The 27167-nt window shown below is 36.3% G+C and overlaps 3 protein-coding genes across 5 annotated transcripts in view; 1 reads left to right on the plus strand and 2 right to left on the minus strand.

The window, feature by feature from the left end:
- The window catches only part of RpS21 (ribosomal protein S21), a 73267-nt gene that overhangs the window by 30628 nt on the left and 15472 nt on the right, over positions 1-27167 (plus strand). The gene's annotated exons all lie outside the window — the stretch shown is intronic.
- LOC136832730 (uncharacterized) lies at positions 8390-13319 on the minus strand. Of its 3 annotated transcripts, none has more exons than XR_010851296.1 (3): positions 11920-13319; positions 10583-10720; positions 8390-8696 (listed from the first exon to the last, which is right to left on the minus strand). XR_010851296.1 is itself a non-coding variant. In XM_067094244.1 (3 exons), exons 1-3 carry the CDS (start codon positions 12108-12110, stop codon positions 8611-8613), a joined length of 525 nt encoding a protein of 174 aa, XP_066950345.1. In that variant the 5' UTR covers positions 12111-12556; the 3' UTR covers positions 8390-8610. The 3 variants fall into 3 exon arrangements, 1 of the variants encoding a protein (XP_066950345.1); XM_067094244.1 differs by having other exon boundaries at positions 10583-10830; positions 11920-12556; XR_010851295.1 differs by lacking the exon at positions 10583-10720.
- On the minus strand, positions 14500-19029 carry NHP2 (NHP2 ribonucleoprotein). Its single transcript, XM_067094245.1, has 3 exons — positions 18674-19029; positions 16548-16635; positions 14500-15706 (listed from the first exon to the last, which is right to left on the minus strand). Exons 1-3 carry the CDS (start codon positions 18903-18905, stop codon positions 15469-15471), a joined length of 558 nt encoding a protein of 185 aa, XP_066950346.1. The 5' UTR covers positions 18906-19029; the 3' UTR covers positions 14500-15468.

Consider the following 27167-nt stretch of genomic DNA (forward strand, 5'->3'; position numbering starts at 1 on the left):
TGGTTTACATAATTAGATCATATGCGCCTCTAGAAGTTTTACCCTTCATAATGGGGGGAAGCGTCGGTCAGTATAAGTAAACTATCGGGGTTTGTTGCCTAATCACTATTCCTCCCATTCACGATATTCAGTCTATCAGTTCAAACACAAATCTGGCAGCTAACGGTGTAGCATTAATCTACATACGAAATTCAAGCATTAATTTAATCGACATAGGCCAAACACTAATCTAATTAGGAAATTCCAGCACTAATCTAACTAACATAGGTCAAACAATTACCAGACCACGAAATTCGAATGCTAATCCAACCAGCGAAGTTCAAACACTTATCAAACTGGCAAAGATCAAACACTGATCTTTTAAAATAAAATAAACGCGATGCTGGACTTCGAGAGAAACATTATATATATATATATATATATATATATATATATATATATATATATATATATATATATATATATATATTATATATGTGTGTGTGTGTATGTATGTATTTGTGTATATATATTATATATTATAGAAATAATCAACACACAATTACGTGTGGAACAGAGATAAATTTCTGACTCACATCAAGATCGAACCCAGGTCTTTTAATTGAAAGACGACGCTGCTGCCAACCAAGCCACACAAGTCGTAAAAGAAGTTGGAACCTGGGCAGGCCAACTGCCTTGCATACCATCGTGTTTTCCCAAACTTCCCGACTCAGCAGTGACCCAACTGACAACATTTCATTCGCATTATCCCTTCTGAGTAAATATGATAGATATAATCAACACACAAGCATGTGTGTAACAGAAATAAATTTCTGACACATCATATATATATATATACATATATATATACACAATACACACATATATATATATATATATATATATATATATATATATATATATATATATATATATATATATATATATACAGGTATATACTGTATATATAAAACAAAGTCCCAATTCTTTACGAGCTCGGGAGGATTATTTGCCTCGGCCCCGGAGCTGAAAGTAAAATCGTTTTTGGGGAGTCAGAAAGAATTGCTCGGCGGAAAAATTAAAAAAAAAAGGGGGGGGGAGCAGATAAAATCGAAAACAACTGACAGAGAAAGAACACGAAAGTACGGGAATTGTTTGCGAAAGACAAACACAAATTGCGTTAGTGTGTCCTCCCTGTGTCCACAAATCTCTCGACGAAACAGAGGAGGCAAAGGTTAGTGGAAGTGAAATTACAAAAAAAAAAAAAAAGGGTGGCGGAGGGAACATGATGAAACGGAAGTGGGAGATAACGAGAGAGAGAGAGAGAGAGAGAGAGAGAGAGAGAGAGAGAGAGAGATGCGCACAGGCTTTTCAAGGAATTAGAGGAACTGCTAGGGAACTAATTTACTAGAAATAATAATTGCAATTATTACATGCAAATATTTGAGAAACCTTTTCCCATAGCTGTTGCAAATAAACCAGATTCCATTTAAGGGTGAGTATGGTATAAAACATCAAGGAATTATTATAAAAAAATAAGAAATTGACGGAAGTGTCAAATCTAAGTTCATTTCGTGAAATTACCAATGGAACTTCTTACTGTTTCTCATTACAAATATCCAGAGATATGAAAATAACTAGGTAAAATATTGCGTGTTTTCTTTCACGTTACACAAGATACGATTGACTGATTGATGTTCTGCAAACTGGCACCACAACAGCTATGGTCCGTCTCCCATAGACAGTGACCATACAGGAATGTACCATGGTATACAGACGTGATGACAATAAATTTCTGACTTGCCTTTCTAAAATAAAATAAAGTTTAGTAAAATCTCAAGTCAAGTAGTCAAATTGAACAGCCGATAAGAAAATGTCTCATCCTGAAATCAATATATAATGGTATTAAAGAAAAACTAAAGAATAGCATTCTTAGGCTGGTACGTCCATAAAGAACACAAGAATGAGTCATGACTTAGAACTATCTAGCATTGCAGAATATTCTCGAGAATAGTTCCAGCGCCTTTGCTTCTAAATCCCATGTTGTCAGAAGGATAATTGATTTCACTAAAAAACTACGGTGCAGATGTACACCTTAGGCTCAGTCCTTCACGGCCCTGCAGCAGAAAGAGCTTTATAGGTCCCGAAATTCAATTAACCCGTGAGAAAGAACCAGTACCTCTCTCTCCTACCACACGCCCTGTCCCTCTCCACAAGCTTCTTCCCCACCTCTCCTAACTTGATTATCTTTCTTACCAATCCTTGCTGAAAAGTGATGTGCAACTCGGCTGATTTTTCTTGATCTCTCCCTTTCTTACTTTGTTCTTTCCTCTTGTTTTTTTATGTAGGAAAGCTAAGGCATTTTTTCTTTTCTTCCTGGCAGAACATCAGGGGATGAATAAGTACTGTGTATTTAAAATGTTCTTCAAAAAATGGTGGACGCTATCTTATATGAGTACTGAATTTTCTCAAGAATGTAATAATTTAGAAATATCTATGAATTCTTATCGTGTATAAGGCTACTGCTGTTCGGTGGACAAGATGTTCTTATTTCTGCGCTAGCTTAACAGAAATATAGTGTCTCTCTTCCATAAGCCTACAAATTTCGAAATATGCTTGATAGAAATGTGGTTTTTATAATCACTGAAAAATCAGTGTCCATATCAGCTCCAGTATGGAGAATTTTCTCATGTTGGAGGCTCATCTTTCTAACAATTCCCAAGGAGATTCATCGGAAAAATGATCCCACTCTTATGCTTTCATTACATCAGCTTTGCTTTCGACGCAACATGGCCTTGGTGTCACTTCCTTGTAGATGCTATTTTTGACATTACTTCGTAGAGACAGCCAATGGAGAGTCCCGTTTCCTCACAGACTATAGCTCACGTTAGTAATAGTTTACTTTTCCCCACATTTACTCAGACGAAATCAGTAATCTTTGGGTCACCTCACCAAACATGGGCCTAAACTAGCATTCTCGTCCTCCGAGCTCCCATAGGACTTGGGTAGCGATTGTCAACCATCTATTAATTTACACCCTAGAAATAAAAAAATTAAATCGAGACAAACATTTTCAACTTTTGAAATACATATACGAATTGAAATCCAACAATATAGGCCTGCTACGTCTGGTCAGCCTGCTTTAGGAAAAATTAAGGTGAGGTACAGGGATACTCCCATTTACTAGAAAGGAGCTTCACTCACTGCAAAGTGGCCCCTATGGGCCATACCTAAGTGAATCTGCTTCCTCTTAATCTTGTCGCAATCAAGGCAAGGGCACGGAGCCATCTGATAGCTCAATAGGGCATGAGGATAGTATTGCCATCAACAGACCCTCGAATAAATAAACTGATTGATTAAATGTATGAACAAAGCTCACATTTATTAAGCTTTGTGGAATGGAACGAAATTTAGGCCAAATGCCAAGCGCTGGGACCTATGAGATTATTGAGAGCTGAAAGGGAAATAGAGATTAAAAAGGTTTTAAAGGTGCAACTGAAGAAAAACCTGGCAGTTGGACCATGAAAAAATTTTTAGGAGAGGCTGTAAAGTAAGATGGCGGAAAGATAATACAAACGGAGGCACAGTAAAGGAATGAAAGGGGTGGCAGCTTTCGTGTTCTTTCTGTCAATTGTTTTTTTTTATTTTATCTGCTCCCCCTTTTATTTTTTCTGCCAAACAATTCTTTCTGATCCCCCAAAAACAATTTTGCTTTCAGCCCAGAGCCAAGGCAACTTATTTGCTTCGCTTGTTTAGTGTACTACATTATGCATACAGGTTTCCTTTCAGTTCTCAATAAAAATATACATTATTTGACGTTAAGAATATGAATCATTATTTTGTGGATTTTATAAGGATCTGCAAAAGAGAGAGTGTCTCTGGTGGTGTGAGGATGAGGTCATCCTTTTTGTTGGGTATATGAATAGAATAGAATATACAAATTAGGCCGAAAGCCAAGCGCTGGGACCTGTGAGGTCATTCACCGTTGAAATGGAAACTAAAAAGGTCTGAAAGGTGTAACAGGAGGAAAACCTCGCAGTTGCACTATGAAATAATTGTTAGAAGAGGGTGGAGAGTAAGATGGAAGAGAGAAGAGAACATGAATGGAGGTACAGTAAAAGGAATGAAAGGGGTTGCAGCTAGGGGCAGATGGGACACTGCAGAGAACCTTAAGTAAATACCTACAGTGCACCGCATGAGGTGCACTGAAGGAGCATCACCATTTATGTCTTAATCTCTCTCTCTCTCTCTCTCTCTCTCTCTCTCTCTCTCTCTGTACCTAACAACATGGGCCACAATGAGAACTGAGAAGCTTACACTACAACCAGTGAAAACCATCTCGATAGCACAAATAAGCAAGTAAGTTGCATTCTCATTTGTGACAACCAAGACTTAGTAAAATATCCTATTAAGACTCTTAGATGAATTCAAGGGTTACTTGGATTTTTCCAGCCATGTTAAAATGTCTAACTTGGAATAGAATATGGAAACAGTATTATTGAAAGATAGCAAAAGCACAGGACAGGCAACTCAGCATTATTGAAAAATAGCAAAAGCACAGGACAGGCAGCTCCCCTAACTGCATGGTCTCACCTGTCTTAGGCGTATCATCATCTTTGTTTAGGTTAGGTGGTCCCCCAAGTATTTGTCAGTTACAGCTTACAGCTCCTTAATAATTCATTACTCAGTACTGTAACTTATTTTAGAATAAGCACTGAATTTCTTTCAATTTTTCCAATGCTTATTAAGTTTTCACATTCGTTTAACTTTCTGGGACAACTAATTCAATAGTTTGGGTGTCATGTACTCAAAGGGCCATTTCATAATGCAGTACCTTTGTTGCATTTTATATCCATTAATCCCTGTTTGTTTATGTTTCTACATATAGTTTTGCTTTCAGTATTACACTTCTGTGACTGGGATTTTAGATATTCAGTTATTTTAATAGACAGCCAATGAAGTTCAGTTAGGACGGATGTCTGAGCATGAGTATCCAATGAGAGTTTATTCATAACTAATTCGGTTACATAATTTTATGATAACTTTCCTGTTGCGTGTTGTACACTGGCCATTATGAACCTTCGTCAAATGTCAGAAATGTAAATTAAAAATTCCAGTGATCTTTATAGATTCCAAGGTCTCTTAGACAAATGTGATGAAAATCAAACTACAAAAGGTCAAATAAAACTAATCCCCATAGGAAAAGTATTAACTCTATCGCTAAACTGGAATGATGACGCTTCCTGGCAATATTGGCTACACTGGTGATGAGCATAAGAGCATGTGTGATACTCTGAAGAATGATATATCATGTCATTAAGTTTTGCAGAGTATGTGTGACATTTGTCAATTTATCTTCAGAAATTTCTTCTGTTTTTCCTTTCACCAGTGTGGGCTGTATTCACTGGAAACTTTGCATACTTACTGCCTTTCTTTTTATTCTGTTCATATATTGAAGTAATGATTGTTAAAATAGTCAAGTCATACTCATATAAGATACTTTGCAGCGTTATGCAGTAATAAATGTACTGTATTATAATGAATACTATGATTAGGTATAATTCAGTAAAGCAAAATGTACTTTTAAAAAATAATTTAATGGTGTCAGGGAGTTTCTGCAACATGAGACAGTAAGAAATCGTAACTTTCACGTTTACCTCAGTGTTTCAATGGGCTGTGAGATCAAGTTTGTCTGCAATGTCACCAAGATTTAGAACAAGACAATGCCTGCACTGTGACCAATGACAGTTACTTTCTCTTCCATTTTTATTTTATATACTTTTCCCCTCGCATCCTTCAGGCCTTCCTTCTCTTCTTCCTGTATACATTACTGTTTCCTGCTAGAGCTTTAAAAGCTCTTCTCTTAATTTTGATGCCTTTGGTATTTCTTTCGATGGTTTGCACCCACTTTTCCTTAATATTCCTTTTTTTATTTCTTCGTTCTTCTGACAGTCTGTGTATCTTTTTATTCCTTGCTTTTAAATGAACTTGCAGCTGTCTATATTACAGTATTTTAAACATAATGTACCTTACTTGTTAAAAAAGTGGAAACTTTTTCTTGGATGTTCTCTGCACTTCTTTGCATGATGAAATCAATCTGAATTACAGTTTTTCTACTCTTGTATGTTTCAACTCCTCTCTGAGCATCTTTAAACATTTCATTTAGCATCTTTAGTCCTTGGCCCAGGCAAATTTCCAGTAGTTTTTCTTCTATCTTGGTTTCTCCCAGCTATGCTGTATTTCCTCATCCTCAAACCAACTTTATCAAGCCTTATACATCTATTCAGATTTCCTATTACAAGCAAAAACAAGGACAGCGCTTTTTCCCCTGCATCTGAAAACATTCCTCTGGTTTTCCATTTATGGGTAGTAAACTGAGAAAACACACATTACACTCTTTCCTAAAACCATTTATACTCTCACACATTCATCCTACTTTATGATGTCATGTGCCTTTATATTATTGATGGTGATCCCTACTCCGTTTTGCATTGTCTTGCAAATTTAAAATAAGCACTAAAATGAGTGTCCTTATCACTGACACTGTAGTGCAGATCCATAAGAACAGTAAACAAGACTAACGTTGAACTTCAATACGTGGCAAAGAACCAAAAGTACTTTCAGTTAGAGACAAGGCCAGGATATTAGATTTCTCAAAATACATTAGGAGAAAACTTTTTATCTCAAAATAGAGATACAGTAAAACCACTCCTAATAAATATAGGGGAAGCATGAGAAGCAGAAGGGGCAATGACTAGTGTACCTACTCTGTCAGATGGATGGCCAAGAAACAAGAGATCCAACAGAAGATCCAATTGAAAATTCTAATATAAGAAAGTGGTATTTAAGCCTCAATAACAGACTAAGAATTCACCAGCATTAGGTAACACGAAGTATGGGTTGTAGCTAACAAAGAAACAATTCCACATGGTTAATAAATGAGAAAGGCTTTTGTCAACTAGCCAGGAACTCAAATAACAATAGTTGACATTTTGTATAGGAACCCCAGAGGGGTACCACCTACAGTGTGCCTTGCATGGCATAATATACACAGTATTACAGATTCTTTATATTGACCCTCTAGCCCAAAGCCACATTATTTTTTCCTTTTACTTGTCATCCATACAGTAGAGGAAATCACAGAAGACATCGCAAGCACCTGGCCCTTGTGGAACACAAACTGCAAACTAGAGAGCAAAGAATTTCAACATAGACATTCGGATGCTTTGTCATTAGACATTCAAAAGTGTTACATAATATGGAAGTTACAGAAACTGGCAGTAATCAGCAGAGCTAGAGCTATCCCAACCACTTTTACCTAATGGAATAACATTACCCATTCTCCAACAACTGCAAAAAGAACTAGCTACCTTATGAAAACTAAAGGACAACTTTGAAGCTAAGTAATCAGCAGTTTTCACAAAAAAAAGAGAAAATACCATTTGGGGCTACACCTCCGTAAGCATCAAAGTTGAGTAAAAGATTAAAGTCTACAAAGCTAAGCTAGGTAGTTTAGCTTCTGGAAAACCGGAGTGACTCATATTGCATGTCTCTTTAATCTGGTCTCTGTCAAACAAGTCACCCAGAAGGGTTGCCCTCATCTTTGAACAACGGTTGATACAGCCATCGGGTTTAAGCAAAAGAGGAACTGTTGAGTCAACACCAAAATAAGTGCAGATTTAAGAGTAGCCCCACAACTATGTTTCTGAGTCATATCAGGATGGGTTTCTTTTACAGCATACTACTGTAGTCAAATTGCATTCATTTTCAGCTGAAAAAGAAAATCCCCTAAGCCATAGGTGTTGCATGGGTATATGTGATTATGACATGTAAAATTAGATAGATCTATTCCTTTTCCAAAGATTATAAGCTTCAGGTTTCTCCAAGGAAGTACACCTACAACTGTCATTTAACTAAGCTTTGTCTTTAATAAGATAATTCAACAAATAAGAAGGAATTTGCTTATTTATGTCTACAATATTCTGAACTTTCATTGTACAACTGTGTTCAGTTCAGAAGTAAAAGACCACTCCAAATTCCATTCTAAACTACTTGAGATTTAAAATATCTTACAATATTATGGTGCATCAAGGACAGTTTGCTCAATTTTAATCATTTACAAGACTAAAGCATGATCAGAGAAGGCCCAGTTAGACAACGCAAAGTATTGGTTGTACCACGAAGGTATTTTTTTTTTTAATTCCTGCAACTCTATTTTTTATGTGAAGGCCACTGCCATGTATACTGTATATGCAAGTTATTCTGTATAATAAACTGTAATTATTTGTGACTGTCTACATATATGGAAATCACTTTTAAAAATTAATCATTTGTAATATCAAGAATTATTAAAGTTCATGGATGTGATCCCTTAGTTGAGGCACAAGATGCTAAACAATAAAAAAATAAATGAATTTAAAAAATAAATAAATTTATTCTTATCTTACAATCTATAACAAAATTAAATTTCCATCGGCTCTGGTGATTCTGACCGTCTTGGTATTTCTGGATGTTCATTCCTTTCCATCGGCTCTGGCGATTTTGACCGTCTTGGTATTTTTGGACGTTCATTCCTTTCCGTCAGCTCTCGCGATTCTGACCATCTTGGTGTTTCTGGACGTTCATTCCTTGCTATCTGAACTCGAAGCTCTCTATTTTCGTATCTGCGACCATCCATGCCCTCCACAGCATCTTTGGCATCTCGGGAATCATAAAATCTGAAGGCAAATGAGAAAATAGTCAAATTCATATAGGCCATCAATAAATGAAAGGCTTAAATCAGTTAATAAGACAAAATACAGTACTGTACAAATCACTGGCTTATGAGAATACTGCTCTGACAAAGGGCCAACCAGCTAAGTTTATAAAAAAAAAATGGTTTTCTAAAGAGGTAAAAGATCCGTTAATGGGATACGTACCCAAATTATCTGGGTAAATGTTTTGTATTCTAGATTAATTTTATAATACTGTATATAAACCTATAACCCACATGAACACAGATTGGACTGTCAACTGTTTAGGAAGGAGACAGTGGTGGAAATGGGACCAGAAACCTTCCATGTTCACAAAACCGACCTAAGCCCAACCTCAAGTGAAGGGCTTTTCTGTCCAAGAGGGCGGTCAGGTGTGTGGGTTTGTATAATGCACAGTCCCATTCACTGCACAACCACAAGAGCTCCACAGTAAGCTGACTACCAATGGCAGAATGGATTCCACCCATAGGATGGTACAGTACTAACCATGTGTAACCATGACTGTGAATGGTAACCTGGGCTAGTTAAACTGGATTGATCCCAATGACAGACAGGTCAAGAAGCCAGGGAAGAGGTGACCTACAACTTTCAAAACATTTTTCTCCAGCATTACCCTCACCTCTTTCAATATGGTCAGAACTTTGGGCGATCCCAGAGGTAGGCTGGAAAGAGGGTCAGTATGGACAAGGCGTCCAAGGTCAGGTCAGGTGAAGGTAAATCTGGTTAAGTCATATTCCCTCTGAAATACCTACTACAGAAGGGTTTGCTAGGCCTATAGTAGCCCTGACCCCTTCCTTTGCATTTGCTCCCATGATAGTTTCTAAGGGGCTCCATTGGCTATACAACTGGCAGATCAGGTTCTGTCCTAACTCCGGCATCCACATTGCCCATTGACATTTGGATTCACTTCAGTTTGCCAAAACCTGGTCAAGGGAAGGCATGTCCACTCCGCTTAGTGATGATGCTATAGACTGCGCTCTTGCAGCAGAAATCGGAAAACCCCAGCGAAAAAGGAGAACCTGGATTAAACTATGGTTGGAGAAGAGAAATGAATGATCTCACGCTAGTTTATTTAATGATTGAAACTTTACCCTGGTGACTGGTTTAATTATCCAAGAATGGATGAGCAGACCGACATGGAATTATTATATATGGTCTCCTCTCTTATAGAAATAAAAAGCACACTTGTATGAGACAACCAATAGCACTGTAGGGGAGGTTGCTGGCCACACTTCACTTCCGCACCACTAGTCTTTCCTTGGGGCATATCATCCCAGAGTCAAGTAAAGCAATTATTCAAGTTATGCAACACAAGTTTACAAAGGTAAAAAGTAACTTTGTTGCATGTACACCATCTTGCATAGTCTAGTGGTATATAGGCTAGTCTAGTATACAATAGGTCTAGATCCGTTAAAGCAGAATAGGCTCTTAAGCCTATGTTTCTGGCTCTAAGTAAGCATAAAATTTTCAACTTTTTTGTACAGAAAATTTTTAATTTATACAAGGAAAATTGAAATATTTTTGAAAATGTTATCATCAACTTCTATTTTAGGTATGGAAAATAACAATGTAATGTAAACAATATTACTAATACATACATACATACATACACATACATATACACATATATATAGTAGACTATTTACCACTAGACTATGCAAAATGCTGTATATGCAACATAGTTACTTTTTAACTTTGTAAACTCGTGTTACATAACTTGAATAATTGCTTTACTTGTCTCTGAGATTACATGCCCCAAGGAACGGCTAGTGGCATGGAAGCAAAGTGTGGTCAGCAACCCCTCGTACAGTGATATTGGTTGTCTCATGACTGAAACAGAAGCCACAAACCTGGCAATGGCAGGTTGCGAGCTGGTAGGAGAGGCTGACGGACTCCGCCCACTTTTGGTCGGAGGAGAACACCATAGGCAGTGAGGTTTATTTCCGTTTCAGACGACTGGATCCGGCGATCATAACGTCTATGGGGCCCTTTAAACCCACCCAAGGCATTGGAGGGGTTGTGGTGGGTTAACCAACCACATTCGATGAAATTTAACGTAAAATTCATTGAAACCACATCAACAACTGTCCGGAAATACCTATAGGTTATTTTAGCAGTGTTAGAAATGACAATTTGACAGCAGTTATCAACAGAGAACTACCAGAAGCTTTTTTTGGTACAATTTATTTGAAAAAAGAACTGGTAGAACTATGCAATAGCTCCACATGGGGTATTACTTTGGAAATTGATTTTTCCTACAGCATTTTGGTTACTTATCAAGAATTAACCATTATTTTTTGTCGATCGACTGTAATTAAGCTATAATTAACCTCAGAAGTTGTATGCTGGCCATCCTGGAATGCTATTGTGCATGTGCAGTGTTATGGGGGTGCTTTTGGTAAAAAGTGGAGTTTCTAAGTAACATGGCCTGTTAGGTTAGGTAAGGGTACATTAGGTTGGTATAGTTCCTTTTATAATAGGTTTCCTTAGTGAATCCCTTCTTAAACATAGCCTATGGCTCCCTGTTGGAGACTTATGAGGTTAACAATAACTGACCGACAGTAAACACCACCATCTCCTTCATCAGCAACACTAAAAGTATACGAAAAATAAATTTCCAAGGCAATAGTCCGTGCGGAGCTCTCACTTAGAAATACCAAAGAAATTAGGGTATTATTTCACTTATGGACATTAATTGCTTTCAACATAAAATATAGGTTTTTCTGTTGTATTATGATGTGATTTGAATGATTTTGAGGTTTATTTCCATCGCAAATGAATACTTATCCTTCCCCGGCAAATGATATACTGTATACAAAATTAATAAAATTACGACTTGTCAGAATACTGCACCCCCTCTCCATAGCTAATACGGCAAAACTGTAATCAGTAAACACAGTTTTGCCGTATTATATGGAGAAGGGGTGCAATATTCTGACAAGTCATAATTTTATTAATTTTGTATACAATATATATCATTGCTGGGGAAGGATAAGTATTCATTGCGATGAAATAAACCTCAAAATCATGTAAATCACATCATAATACAACAGAAAAACCTATATTTTATGTTGAAAGCAATTAATGTCCATAAGTGAAATAATACCGAAATTAGCCTTATCATTATTGATAGGTCAACACCAAATAACATTTCTAGCTTTATACATATTCTTTATTGCATAGCTACCTGACATAGGCAAACCCACGGTTCTCCCCGTATCTTTCATGGTCTTTCGGGATGTGAGCATCTCCTATCTCACCAAACTTCTCGAACAAACGTCTTAAATCCTCACAGAGTATTCCAGGTGGGATATTGTCCACCTTCAGGCTAGTCATTCCCTTTATATCAGGGCGCTCGCGTCTTCCGTAACCTGACATTTTCGATTTCTTCAGGTAAGTTAAAGAAATTTAACATTGGCATCTCGGTAGACTGGTGGTGGTAGTAAAGGACTTATTCCTTTGCAACGGCTCCATGGCGCGTTTTATGTTGCCTTTGGTTATGCTGGTTCAATTATATTTTCTCTACGGTATGTGCTGTATATTCTTGATATCTTCTTTCCTGTTTTGAGCTTCCTTTCTAAACAGATCTCCTTTATCTTCCTGATCTGGCTGTTACAAGAATCTGTATCTGTTCCAAATATGATTGCAGCTGCGCCTCACTTGCTAATGCAGTGTTACCCTAGTTATGGGTATTTTCTTATTTTACTGTCTTGTGTCCTTTTCTCCAAGTTTTATTTTGAATATTGTATTACCTTCACACTATCATCTTCTTATGGTTGTTGTAATACAACCACTTTGCGTCTCGCTTTTCTGTATTCCTGCCAAAATAAAAATTAAGTGGGTTAGATATTCTTCATTTTCACAGAAGTTGCAATTGCCACTTCCTCTTGTATTTTTATTTATGGTGCAGCTGTATCACTTTTAACCTGTTGCATCTGTCTCTGAAAAAAAAATCACCGTGATGCAAAAGTATAGTAGGAAGTTAATTGTTTCAGTTCTCTTCCATTTCTTGTATATTTTTAAACTGTTTATTTTCTAACTCTTGTTCCTGCTTATCATTATCCAACTATTTTTAATTTTTTTTTTTCCTTTGCCATTTCCTTTAATTGCCTTGCATTGAGACTGATATGCACTTTATTACTGATTTCCACTATTCCCTTCTTTTTCTTGTACTGTATGTCCATATTAACTTTTTCAGTATTTCTTTTTGTTCCAATTAGGTTGCTATTTGTATATTTGGGCTTCCCATCCACCACCCTTGTCGTCATAAAAGATGCTCCTATCTCTCTCCTTTGTATGGCAATAACTATACTTTTTGAGACCCAATATTTTCATGTATACCCTGTTTAATTCTTTGTAAGCTATCAACTTCTAATAATGTCAAATCTATTACATTAGCACCATATAAAATGGACGGAATAGCAATAGCTCGTAAATGCTTTCCATTTCACTGCTTTGTCGCAGTTCTACTCAGTGAATGGGTACCTTAAGTATGCTAGCCTCTGGGCTTCTTCAGACATTTCCCTTCTTGGGTTTTGAATTCATTCCTTTGACTAATTTAATTCCTATATATTGGTATGTTTTCCACTACTTCCTCGGTACTCTGGCTTATCTTTCATATGTATTAAAATGTCATTTTCTTCTTTATTTCTATAACACAATTTCTTCTTGCTTCTGTTTTTAGGTTTTATTATGACTTGCGTCCTCTTAACTTCCTTTTAAATCCTTATCCTTCCTCTTTAATTACCATTGTCAAATATTCAATAGCTTCAACAGTGACATTGAGCCTGTACATCCTTGTCTTATTCTACAGTACTTGTAACATTATTTTCTTGCTCTGTACCCTCCCTTTTGTCACCCTTATATATGTATATTTTTGCAATTGCATCCAACTCAAATGTGAATTCTGTATTCTCTAATAACTTCTGTAATACCGAAATAGCTTTACTCAAGTCTATAGCAATTACTAATTGGAGGCTTACTGTTTATATAACTCTTTCTATACAGTACTGTATGATCAAGATACTGTATTCTCTTTAATTCTTCATCTTCCTATGAACCCTGCCTGGTACTCACTGTCTTCTTCATTTATAAGTGTTCCTCAATTTCATCTTGTATCATCATCAAAAATAAATTCTATGATACCTTGAACAACCATTTGCCTTTTGTTCTATTCAATCACCTTTGTTTTTTAAGTTTTCCAGTGTTGTGGTTTCTCTCCGGTTTCATTCTGGTAACATTTTAAGTATATAAACAATTCATTAAAGCTGCTGCTTTCTTGTTTAATTTCTGTGAAAAAAAATTACAAGCTCAATACAATATATGTACCATTGCTGGTCATGGCATTGAAAAGTCAACTTTGAACTATTACCTGGTCCAAATTGCAGGTCTACTTGCATCAATTATGGCCCTTGTTTTTATACTTAAGGTAGTATTTACTTAAACTGAAATTATTTCCATATTGCACTTAAGGTACTATTTACTTAATTGATATTTGCATATTTTACTTGGGGTAATATTCACTTAAAATTGAAATTATTTGCCTTCATGAATTTTCCTTAATTTGTTCTTTCCACATATTTACATGGGTGTTCTGTTTCCCTATTCCCATGTACAGTAATAGTTTATCATTAATGCAAGTCACTTGTCTATTCCTCTCTAGAATTTTTTCAAGTACTGCAATCACTGAAAGGTGTATGATTATTTATCTGGACTACCAGGATGGATGTTGTGTCAAAAGCACAAAACACTAAAATAAAACACTATGGACCTTTTTAAAGTTTTATAACATAATATATATAAAATCAGAATAAAGTATGGTGTTTTCTGGACATACTATAATCTTTATGATCATTTCCAGTACACATTGAGAGATAGAACAATTATCTCCAAAACTCAAACCAAAAATTATTTACCAAGAATAAATAATTTTACTGAGAGGGAGAACAAGTGTGCTATTTTCCAGGAATCATTTGAAAGCACAGTATATAATTTTACCGAGAGAGAACACAAGAATTGTTTGAAAAACAAATAATTTTACTGAGAACAAAATTGTGCTATTTTGCAAGAATTGTTTGAAACAAATAATTTTACTGAGAGAGAGAACAAGTGTGCTATTCTGGAAGAACTAACAGAGAGGAACAAAGAACAGATTTTACTGCTGCAAAAGTGAGCTATTTTGCAGAAATTATTTGAAAGACAAAGGAGCAAAATTTTCTCATTAATTCTGGAGCACATCTAAACATTCTTTCAACTGATCCATATTCAATGCTTAGAAGGTAGGAAATAAATTATAAGTAAAATGTGGTCATTTGTTATGAAATGACTACTATAAAATACTAAAATAAAAATAGAGTGCACTAGAATTTAAGGCGACTCAGTAAGTCTTTGTGAAAATTGGATAAAGTTGATAAAAGAGGACCCAGTCATAAGTTCCACAGCCCTGTTACCTCAGAGCAGCTTTCAACAATATCAACATACCAAAGTTGCTTATTTAAATTTACCATAATTAGTAATCAACATTACCTAACATAACTGATAACACTGGCCCCAAATTATTACATCAATGGCATTAGGCTCCCAGATAAATTTTTTACTTTCTTGTTAGCCTAAATGTTATACCATTATTAAAATATCAAATGCTACTTACCATACACTATAATCTTTGTTTTCCTTTAAGACATCATTCAACCTTCAACAATTACTAATTACAATTACTTAATGACTATAACATTTTTTATATTTCACATGCCTTTGAACTTTTCTTTACGTCTTCAGTGACTTTGTTGTAGGAGTCATCATATTCAGAATGATGCAAAATCAGAACAACAAGAGCGCCACCCTTTTTGCCCATGGCTGATCCTATATCACGACGACTTGGGACATATATGTACGGCAACCCTTTTTCTTCACAAACACCTGGAAGGTGGCATATGAGATCCACAGGAGAAACATCACCAGCGAATATCACAATTCTGAAAATTAAAATAAAAAACTGATACCATTATACTTTTGACAGATTATAAAACTACATTATAAACTTTTAAGATGAATCTACAATATACAAGCAACCACTTTAAGTAAGAGCAAACTACTCACATAACTTGAACATGTTTTATTTTAGTAAGAAGTCTGCATATACAGCATAAACAATTAGTACGGAGTATGGAGGATGTTAGAGTACTGGATTAGGTTTAGATCACAAAATTTTAGTAACTCTTGGGCTCACTACTGTAACAATAAAAAAATTACTGAGAATCTAACCTCAGTGTCACTTTTGACTCATTGACACATCTTTAAAATCTTTTTTTTTTTTTTATAAAATCATGAAAAACCCGATTTGTAAAATACTGTACAATAAAATTTCTTTATGATAGCCTCTCTGCAATAACAGCTGTCTTCAGAAAACCGAGTTTATTCTGTGGTTAAAGAACTTTCTTTAAAAAAATTACAGTGTGATTTTATGTCAGCAAATATTAAATTTAAACAATTTTCAAGATTCCATATTTCTTAACCTGAAATAGTATGTTTCTTAAAGAAAACTCTTAAATCAAGCAACATGTGATGGCATTCCCATCAGCCCTGGAGGAATGATTGAGTGGTTTTTTCAATATCTGGACTGTGCAATCACTTTCTTGTTTCTTCTTTCTTTTCCATTTCAATTACTTTTCTTTTCATTATGCAATTTCCTCTGGTGTAAATGTATGTTTATTGCGTGTACAACAGTACATGTCAGCAGAGTTACTCACTGCTATTGTGAAACATTAAAAATTGAGGGTGCTCAAAATAACTGTAACAGCGAAAATAATAACTTACCCTTTGTCACCTTTTCTTATTCTAGTCTGGACATTCTTCAATCCAATATACAAGCATGGCTTCTGCTGAGGTGTCTTATGCTGGTTTGCTGCAAGGCAAAAAAGCAAAACTTCATTGTATTAACAAATAAAATTATAAACAACACAACCTTCATTATTATTATTTACACACTAGGGATAATCAGGTTTCATTTCCCAAACTCTCACAGGAGTCAACCAAATTTTTCTCTCTAAATTTATGTTGTCTAGATCCAGTTGGGATGGGGGATCCAGGGAGGGTGAAGCTCCCCCAGACCCTTGGGCAAGTAAGGTCCTGATACCTTAGGTCAGGTTAGGATGCACCCCTGTATTTCATTCTGACTTCTTTGGTACTCTAGGTTAAGTTGGGGGGGGGGGGTTCCAGGGTACATGAAACCAACCCCCAACCACATACAGTAACAACCCAAATCCCTAAGTTAGATTATAAAGCATCCTTATAATTCATTCTAACCTTTATGGTGGTCTATGTCAGGTTAGGCAGGGGTCTTCTCCTCAGGCTAGCTAAGGGCTCAACCCTCAGTTAAGTTTGATTAGGATGCAACCAAGTAACTGTCCCTTACTGAGTCTTCATGTTCTACAAATTTTTTGGTGAGTGTTACTCGATGCACAAAACTGTATTTTTTTTTTCTTTTTTACTGATTATGCTGCAACTTATGTATTCCCTACCTTTCTGACTCATGCATTGCTCTTGCTTATAGCTTTCTCCCATCCAAAAACTCTGATTTCCTACTGGGGTCCCCATAATTGTTGGCTATAGAGGGAAGAGTGAAAAACAAATTCAGCAAATAATGGAATACAGTTAAGAACAAAGGACAAAGGTTCTGCTGACGAAATCATACCTAGTTCAAACTGAAAGCTACTACTGCAGCCTGGATCCTGCCAATCTGTGGTTATAACATTTACTGCCTTTTGCTTGTGTTCTTGTTAATGTTTATGTCTTTTGTTTGTGCTTATATTACTTATATATTGTCTTTTGCACAACCTTATATTCATCTTTTGTTTGTGCTTATGTTACTTATTGTCTTTTGTTTGTTTTTATGTTCATCCCCAAGGGGCTGGCACTAAACACAGTGCCAATATTACATGTAAACTAATTGTTACCAAATTTGAGGGGTGCGGCAGTAGTCTTCAGTTTGGTAAAACTGAGGACTATTACTGTGGCCTGGCTCCCGCCATTCATCAACCAGAATATCTGACTATTACTGCGGCCTGGCTCCTGTCAGTCACCAGAATATTTGCCAACTTTTGTTTTTGGTTTTGCATACGTTACGTCTTTTGTTTGCCTTTATGGTATTTGCCATCTTTTGCTTAAAATTTTACTTTTATCCCCAAGGGGCTGGTACCGAACACAGTGCCCAATTTGCACAGAAACTAAAAGTTACCATAACCCCGGGGTGGTGGTAGTTGTCTTCAGTTTTACCCAAACCTAACCCTACCTAGACTGCAGTGACCTGATCTAACCAGACCTTCCCTTCCTTACCTGGCTGGTAAAACTACAGGGTAACAACTCTGTTGTTGTTATGGAATGGTACCGTGCATGAGCAAGTCATTAGGGAGCCATTCGTTCAATAACGGATTGGCTAAGAAAACTTATTATTAAAGGAACTATACTAACCTAACGTATCCTAACCAAACAGGCCATGTCACTTAGTCGGGGGGCTTCAACCCCCAAACCCCGATGAAGGAAACTCCACTTTTTACCAGGTGCTCCCCTACGCTATAAAACTGTGCATGTGCGATAGCACTCCAGGAGGGCCAGCATACAATAAAATATCAGTTCTGATGTTAAATGCAAGTTAATTACAGTCGACAGCCAAAAAATAGAGGTGAATTGTTAATAAGCAACCAAAATACTACAGGAAAGGTCAATTTCCAAGGTAATACCCGATGCGGAGCAACCCCATAGGCCTAGTTCTACCACCTGGCTTATGGGGTGGAGGAAAATGTGTCCAAAGAAACTATCAGGCAGATAAAATCAGTAGGCTATGACCTAAAAATTGCGTAGCCCCTAAAATTGGTCTTAAAAAAAATTACCACCATGGGTACCAACGATGCCACAGGCAGTGTAAGTTGAGATTTGAATCTTACCTTTCCTAATGAGTTTAAATATTCGTCCGGCTGTTTTTTTCGACGCCATGGGTTGCGCTATCGCGTTGACAAAATTTAATTTCTGTTCGTAACTGAGCTCCTCCTCGCCGTTCACATTGGCATCGTTGGAAGGTTCCGTCTTAATTTTAATGTTTGAGTCATAGTTCGCGTTCTCTGTTTTAACCTTGACTTCTGGATTATCAGATGAGTTTTCGCTTTTAATTTTGCCCATGCTGTTTAAAAATGAAATATCACGAAACACAAAATGCAGCACGTTGTTGTGTATGGGTTTAGTCTCACGAGGGAGCAACCGCGGGGGATTGTTGATGATCCTCTTCTTCTTCTGTCTAGCGCCATGATCTTGGGACAATCGACATTATTATATATTTTATAATGTGTCCCCTCTTTGGAACCTCTCCGTGCAGGAAAACAGTAAGATTTAATTAAGTCTCCTTTGTAGCTGTAGAGTCATAAACACAATCATCATTCTACTTTCATTCATTCATGTTTATATTTTGGAACCTCTCATGTCGGACCTGTTTTTGGTCCACCAGGATTACCCCATTTGTTTCTCTACGACATTTCTTGACAGTTTATAGTTTTCTTGAATAAATAATTTCAGTGTCTTACTTGTTTTTCAGTAAGCTTCATCTTAAGTGTCTCTTAAATGTTAGGTGACTTATATTCAAAGGTTCTTTACAGTATCATTATTGCTCTATATTTGCCCGTGCTCATACTTGTGATAATGCTTACCGTTGCCTGTTTTTGTACGAAGTCTGTTACATATTCTGTCACTTATCTTTTATCGCATTGTACGTCCAAATCCATATTTGTATGCAATTCATACTTTAACTCGTAGCAAATGACGCTTAATAAGGATAGGAGAGGCATTCGCCTATGGAAATTTATTCATTAATAATTTTGCCGTTTTGTTGATCAAAGCTTGCAGTTCTTTGGTGAATACTTTTGTAAACCATTATAGACATTGTTACAGTCAAGGCCAAGAGAAAGAGAAGGTCTGCTCACTTCCCCCCAAATCCCCCATGTAGGCGGAGCTTTGTCTACCTACTTATTGCGTCAGCAGGTGAATTACCGTAATGAGCAGGTACCTCTAAAATACGTCATTGCCTACGTAGTTACCCCCAGGTGGGAGGCGACTCCACCCAATTGGGTAGACCTCTTTTGGCCTTGGTTACAGTAGTCTATTCTCGGGACCTCTTAGGTATTGACAGATATATTTTTTTTATAAAGGCTACATGTGACAGTGTCTTATTTTCAATATATTCAATATGCTTGATGTGTCATATCAGATTTTCATTGTTGATGACTCCTAACTTTCTCATTTTTTACCTGGTCTACCTCTGTGTATTTAGTCACCTGTTATACCTATGTATAATTCAGTTTCATTGTTTTAATATTGAGTTTTTAATCTTTTTTGGGTTGGGGGTGCATATTAAAATACATTCTGGTTTATCCTTATTTACTTTTTTTATCCAACGCCTACTTCTGTCATTATATTCCCTATTTTAGTCACAATATCTTCAGTGTTGTCCATACCTAGGTAGAAGTGATCATATGACAAACGTTTTACTTCGTCTTTGTTTCCTTACCCAGGGTAGTTCGATAGTGTATAATGTTGCTAAATAGTGTGAGTTCTAGAATTCCAACTTGTGATACTCCTCTGGGCAGAGTTTTCAAGGCATGTGATTCCTGTTTTCAATTTGAAAAATAGGGAAAAATTGTGGAAACGGAAAGCATGCTGAATGACAAGGCACTTAATGTATTATGTATAACGGAGAAAAAGTAAGCGGTTGAGAAAATAAATGACAGTAAAGGAGAACGCAAAATGAAAACAATGAGAGAGCCGAAAGACAAGAAAGGGGCAGGGGTGGTGGTGATATTGCAGAAGAACACGATCCTAGACCTAGAGAAGTTAAATACGAAAAGCAGCGATACACTGGATATAAAAGAAAATGCAGATGCAAAAGAAAGGAACGGAAAGGCATCGGAGGAATTACATGGAAAAACAGAAAATGCAAAAGAATTATTAATGAACAGGGGACACTTCAACGGACATTTATGGTTCATAGGATATCAGGTGGAAAACGAAATGGGAGAAGAATAATGGAGATTGTCAGCAGGATTAACTTTACCAGATAGTGATGAGAGATATAACAACGTGTATAAATTGTAAAGAGGAATTCAGAAAAGTGTAATAAACCAGGAAATATTAGATAACAAAGTGTACAAGAAAATTATAGTTGTTAATAGAAAAGAATTCTTGAACATATTGGATCATAACCCGATCAGAATAGAGCTGAATGTGAATGCTGAACAAACAGTTAATTATAGAAAGGGATAAAGGGAGGAGAGAAAATATTACAACAAAAGTAAAAGAAGCTTTACAGAGCATGCAAAAGTGGGATGTAAAATGACTGAAGAAATAATCAGTATAGAAAAGTTGGACAGCGTAAAGACACCAGATAAAATTGACTGCAAACTGCAGAAGACAGGGCGAATCAAAAGAAACAGATATAGAACAGCGGTGGAGGAAGGGAAGGATATGAGATAAAATAAGGGAAAAGTTTGAACAGAAAATAGAGAAACTCACAGGAAGGGAGAAAAAGAAATTTGATATAGGCAGTGCCTAGAACAGAAGTAAAAGACGCAATTAATCATTATGGAGGAAATTATCATCATTATTATTATTTAGTAGATGAAACCTCTTCATATGGAACAAGCCCACAGGAGCCATTGACTTGAAATTCAAGCTTTCAAAGAATATAGCGTTCATTAGGAAGAAGCAAGAGGAAGTAAATGGAAATACATTTTTTCTTAGAAAAGAAAAAATGAAGAAATAAAAATGTATTCAAATGATAAAATGCAAGAAGAATAGTATTAGGACTAAATGTGATTACATCTTGCACCGTAGGTGAAAGAAAGAGGAAAGAATGTATCAGATCGCACAGAAAAAATTTAGAGGAAAGAAAAAAGACAAAATATAGATATTCTAAAATATAGATATTCTAACAAAGTGCGTACAAAGAGGAGCTAATATAAATAAGGAAAAAATGCACCTAAATGTAATCAGATATCTTGGATTAATGATAAATTCTAAATGAAACATGTTAAACATACAAATTAAGGAAATAATAGAAAAGGAAGGGAATTTTTGGAGCTAAGATTGGTGTGCTTTCTCTCGGGATATGAATATAATATTGATTACAAGTTGCCTTTGGAAAATATCATTACTACTTAGCTTAGTATACTTTCCCCTCCAGCACATGATAATATCGACCCTGATAAAGATTAAATTGGTTATACTGTTATTAATGATTTGTTTATTACCACAAAGAGAATTGCTAATTGTACTTCCAAAAAGTATCCAAGATAACTGTGTACTGTGAGGAAGGTTTCCATACCTGCCCTGAATACGTGGACATTTTGTGGTAGCTATTGGTGTTTACTCTTCCTTTATATATTCTCTTGTTATCATTATATAACTTGAAAACGGAGCTTCGCTTATATGTAATTCCTGCTACATAGTTCTATCTTTCTACTCACTGATGAGAAAACAGATTTGAGATTTTGTTTAAAAGTCCGCTATGAATTTGTCACTCGTCTAACTCGCCCAAATGTTTTTTTTATTAATTTATTTATCGTAATACGCTATTGAACACAATCTTAATTACGGCATCTCTTCTAGCCACTCCTGCATCCCTTGTAACAACGCCATAGATGTAATGAAATCTTATTTGCGGTTATCAAAAGAGAGAGAGAGAGAGAGAGAGAGAGAGAGAGAGAGAGAGAGAGAGAGAGAGAGAGAGAGAGAGAGAGAGAGAGAGCGCGCGGATTAGAAAGTGGACGCTGAAAGATTACTTCAATTTTTAGTTTTAGGCAGATGAGTAAATTGCCTGCGTGTGTCTCGTATTACAGAATAAGTAATCTATAGACAAGTAAACAAAAACCACATTTTATTTAGAAAATGTTTCAAAGGTCTGTGATTTTTAGTCATAGATAATAAATGTTATATAAATATAATCCTATCCAATTGGTAGAAAAAAGTCGAACGCCATTGCGAATTGGTTTAGGCTTAATATGTAGAATAACTAAATATGCATAGCAAAGCCTGCATAAATAGTAAGTCCCAAATGATTTTGATTTATATTTTAATAATCTGAATGTGCAAGGTGCTTTTTAAACGACGGATTTACAATAAAAAAAATAGTTTATCCCGGAGGACTGCCATCTATAAATTTTACATCTCTATGTTGGTGTAAATGTAAACAAAGGTTCTTTGGGGTCACCTCAAAAAGATCTTCCATGTAAGGTTTTTTCACGTTATTTGCATAATGAAGATAATTTGTGACATCTAGTTATTCGATTAGTTTTGTATGGTTGTGCTTATGTGGTCCAAATTGAATATGTGGGTTTCCTTCGTAGGATTATGGCGTGGACTCCATAGCGAGATAACTCTCCAAACGTCGACCAGGAAACCCCTTTCAGGTTATTGGTACAGTTTGAACGTTTCACCCCAGAGTTAACCATCAATATGCTTACAACCTTATAGCCGAAAGGGTAATATCATGACACTTTAATTTCTTACCAAACACACGAACAATATATGAATTTCGCAACGTTACTGTTGGTGTGTCCCCAGCTACCCAGGGCTATGTATAATAATACAGTAATGGTTTGGGTAGCAGGAGTCGACCCTGTCGGAACCAGTTTCTCTTAATCTTTAATTGGGTGGAAAACTTGAGATGACAGAATTGCTGGAACAGGAATTGTGTGAAATGCATCGGCCATAAGATAGGCTAAGCAGTTGGCAAAATGCAGGGTTCATGTCAATATCGAGAATCAGACACAAAGTACAGTTCTAGGACAAAGATGTCTCAAGGTTAAGTACTGGGGTGCACCTTAACATTATCATATTTAACCTAACCCAAGGTAGGCATCTCTGCTAGCAATGCTGTAAGTCGCTGAGTAAATTACAGGGATGCATCTTAATCTTTCCTTCTGTAGCTGAACCTGGGATACCAGGTTCTGTAAAAGGGAACCATTGTAGATAGATGTGGGCCACATGGTCTGGTCGAAGCTACCCCTTAAATGTAGCAGGTGTTTCAGAAGGATTGTGACCTGGCCAGCCCTACCTTTACCTAACCTAACCTCGGACACCATGCCTTTACCTGGCAGGGAGGGGCTTTGCCGTCTCCAGGACCCCTTCAACCCAAGTAACGCATGATCCCTCAGTCTGCAAGTGCAGAAGCATTGTGCATGTTATTTCCACAGGTCATAGCCTGCTGAAAAGCAAATCAAAGATATATCAAAAGGGATGCAGCCTAACCTAGGCTAACCTACCCTTAACCTAATCTATTCTAGGGAGTTGTGCCTGACCTGACGTTGGGGAGCATCACCCCATGGACCTCACCTCTATGTAATATTATGCATAGCAGAACGACATGTGCACAGCTATTCTGCATAAATATCTCAGGTTCTACCTGACTGTTTTGTCCTCCATCCTCATTTAATCTAGAGTACTAAAAGATGAGAAACAGAAATTCATCCTCACTACACCTTCCACACCAGATCCTAACTGGTAGGGCGCACCCCCTGTCTCCCATAACATTGCATACAACATATTCCTTACCTTAAGTAGGCTGAAAGCCATGTGGTAGGATTTCATTGAATATTCATGGTATATTAGGTGTTACATATACGTATGTAGTAGTTGTTGAGAAAGATTCCTGAAGGATGCTTATAATGATACAAATCTATGCACAAAATTGATTGTCAATTTCTTTTTTTATTGTAGAATGTTTAAGTGTAAAAAATAGACAAATTAAGAATTAATCTTAGAAGAAAATCAAACTTTTAAAAAATACCTATGTGGCATGGCCCATACTAACAGAAATTTGTACTTAACTGAAAAAAACATAAGACTAAAGTATTGACCCCCCAAAGATTTTGTTTGCTGGTTTTTCAATGTTTTCAGATAAATTGTAGAAAGCAAGTTTTCTTAGGGAAAATCAACCTTAGGGAAAAATAACACTTATTCCTCTTCTGTCAGTATATATTGTTTGGAAATGGGAATGTATATTAATTCAGTAATTTGTACATAAATTAAAAAATTCAGTGCTCAGATATCAGCCTACAGGCATTCTGCATGTGGATAAATTTATGGTAAATAAGTTGCCATGGAAACAAATTGCACTATTTGAATAGCAGCATTTTTTCTCATTTCCAGTGAAAACAAGAAAAGGATAGGATTGGAAATTTCACTTATAAATCTCACTGTATGTTGTACATGAATGAAAAAGCAATTCTTCAGATATTCATTCGTAAAGATTTTGCACGGTATGTTTTGGTACATTGAAGGGCAGGATAGAATAACGTATTTGTTACAGTTTGTCATAGAACTGTCATCTTGAGTGAAAGTTCCCACAATGTAACAGTTTTCCTAAAAAACCCAGTTTATTCTACTTTTTTCACTTCTTATCTTATTCTTTGAATGTTTTTCTTGCAAGTAATTTTAAGAGAATCTTTTTGTTCTGGGAAAAGATGACATAACACTGTTACAATCACTGAAAACAACTTTTTAACAATTTCAAGGTTTGATTTAGGTTTCTTTATGAGCATTTCAGTGAAACGACAATACATTTCCACTTGTACTTTCAAATGCAATGCCATCAATGGGGAGGGTAGTAATCCAGGACTCAGTGGTACTTTCAAATGCCATACCATCAATGGGGAGAGTAGTAATCCAGGACTCAGTGGATAAATCAACTATTACCGCAGTGTTACGTCATTTTCTTCCCTTTGACATTTGACGCTTCATATGCTTTCACTATTCTTAGTTACTGCCTCCGCTGCTTGATATCTCCTCATGCACTTTAATGATCATTTTGTTTTTGAATATGATTGTGTAAAACTAAATATATATATTGTCACTACGTGAAAGTAGCCCTTGCAAATAGTATGATAAAACTGCTCAGGCTATGTTTCCACCAAGACTTCCATAGATACTGTAGAGGAGTTTGGCTTTGTCAGTAGCAAGCATACTTTTTTCATGTACAGTAGTTGTAAAAAAAAAAAATACAGGAGCTTCACTACAAGTTGGGAAAGGTTTGTGGGCAAAAATGTTACCTAAATATTTTAATAGCAGCAACAGTGGCAGTGGATGTACAATATGGTGTGCCTCTTCATATTGTTGTTGACAAGTACATAACTTGTTCACTTCCCCATCACATTCCCTTTGAAAAAAATACCAAAATGACCTTCAGTTGACCATTTCAAATATTGGCTTTTTTGTTGGAGAGGAATGAAAGTATCTTAAGTACTCATATATACTGTATAGCCTATGTAATAGTAAAACTGGACTTGTTTAGGTGTACATATTTATTGCTTGTGTCTAGGCCAATTTTTAACCTGTTTAGGTTATTTTTCTCTAAAAGAATACAAACCATTGACCTTTATATATGGGTATTCCCAGTGTTAGCTGGAAATGGTTGTTGAATCCTGGTAAGGTGGTTAATTGGTGGCTGGCAGATGAGTGTTGGGCTACTGCCCACCCACCTACTGACAACCCATCTCTTTTATTTTTTCTTTATTGTTTGTTTGTATGGTGATTTTCCACTATGTCAGGGATATTAGACCAACAATTTTAAATAATTATTTTTTTTCTCTAGTGACAAACTGTATTTTCATAGAAATACTTATGTCAAGCTGTAGGTTCACTATGTTTTGAATTGTTCATACAGTATAATAACATCTGCCTACAGAAAGACTTTTGGTTTGAATACTAAAGAGTAAAGTGGTGGTATGTGATGTACTCAAGAGGAGCCATTAGGGTTCTGTGTCTGCACTTCTTGCTCTTTCCTTCCGTCGTGCTCTTCAGACTGCTAAGAAGGAGCCTCCATTGGAAGTCTTCTCTTTATAATCATCCTTCGGGAGTGTTCCCTTCTCATGCAGAGGAGACACTGGTAATTGTTCTCTTCATTAGGATTGATTACATAAAAGAGCTGTCAGTTAACAACAAAGTTCATGAAATCCATCTTCAGGAATCTTAGCCTTGCAATAATTCTGTCTTCTCTCTTTTCCAACAGTTTTCTTAACCGATCAGTGTTAGCTCTTCACTTGCTGTTGACCTGAAAGAAGGCTCCGGTACTATACACCACTCTTACTTCAAGGAATCTCATTAGATCCTCGAAAGGCAGTTGCAGAAGGTTTGGTAGTACAGGTGAGGATTCTGACACCAAGGGCTCTCTTGGATGCTCTATTCTTCAGTCATCTATACAGGACAATTGCTCTATCTAGAGTGATGGGGTTCCATGAAACAAACAGTTTTCTGAAATACAAAATTTATTTTTCCTTACAAACCCATCACTCATCTACACAGTCCTGTTTCTGATCTTGATTTCATGCATAATGGCCCTTGAAGACTTGAGATAGTGCTTGCACAGTAGCTAATACTACTTTACCTTGCCTTAGGACA

The sequence above is a fragment of the Macrobrachium rosenbergii genome, chromosome 50 (genome assembly GCF_040412425.1).
Source record: "Macrobrachium rosenbergii isolate ZJJX-2024 chromosome 50, ASM4041242v1, whole genome shotgun sequence".
NCBI classification, from domain to species: Eukaryota; Metazoa; Arthropoda; class Malacostraca; order Decapoda; family Palaemonidae; genus Macrobrachium; species Macrobrachium rosenbergii.

Coding starts and splice junctions, on each gene's coding strand:
- LOC136832730 (XM_067094244.1), bottom strand. CDS start 12,110: ATGTCAGGTTACGGAAGACGCGAGCGCCCTGATATAAAGGGAATGACT. Junction 10,831..11,919: donor CGTGGGTTTGCCTATGTCAG/GTAGCTATGCAA, acceptor AATAACCTATAG/GTATTTCCGGACAGTTGTTG. Junction 8,697..10,582: donor TCGCAACCTGCCATTGCCAG/GTTTGTGGCTTC, acceptor ATTTGCCTTCAG/ATTTTATGATTCCCGAGATG.
- NHP2 (XM_067094245.1), bottom strand. CDS start 18,905: ATGGGCAAAATTAAAAGCGAAAACTCATCTGATAATCCAGAAGTCAAG. Junction 16,636..18,673: donor ATTTAAACTCATTAGGAAAG/GTAAGATTCAAA, acceptor TTTGCCTTGCAG/CAAACCAGCATAAGACACCT. Junction 15,707..16,547: donor ATAAGAAAAGGTGACAAAGG/GTAAGTTATTAT, acceptor TTTAATTTTCAG/AATTGTGATATTCGCTGGTG.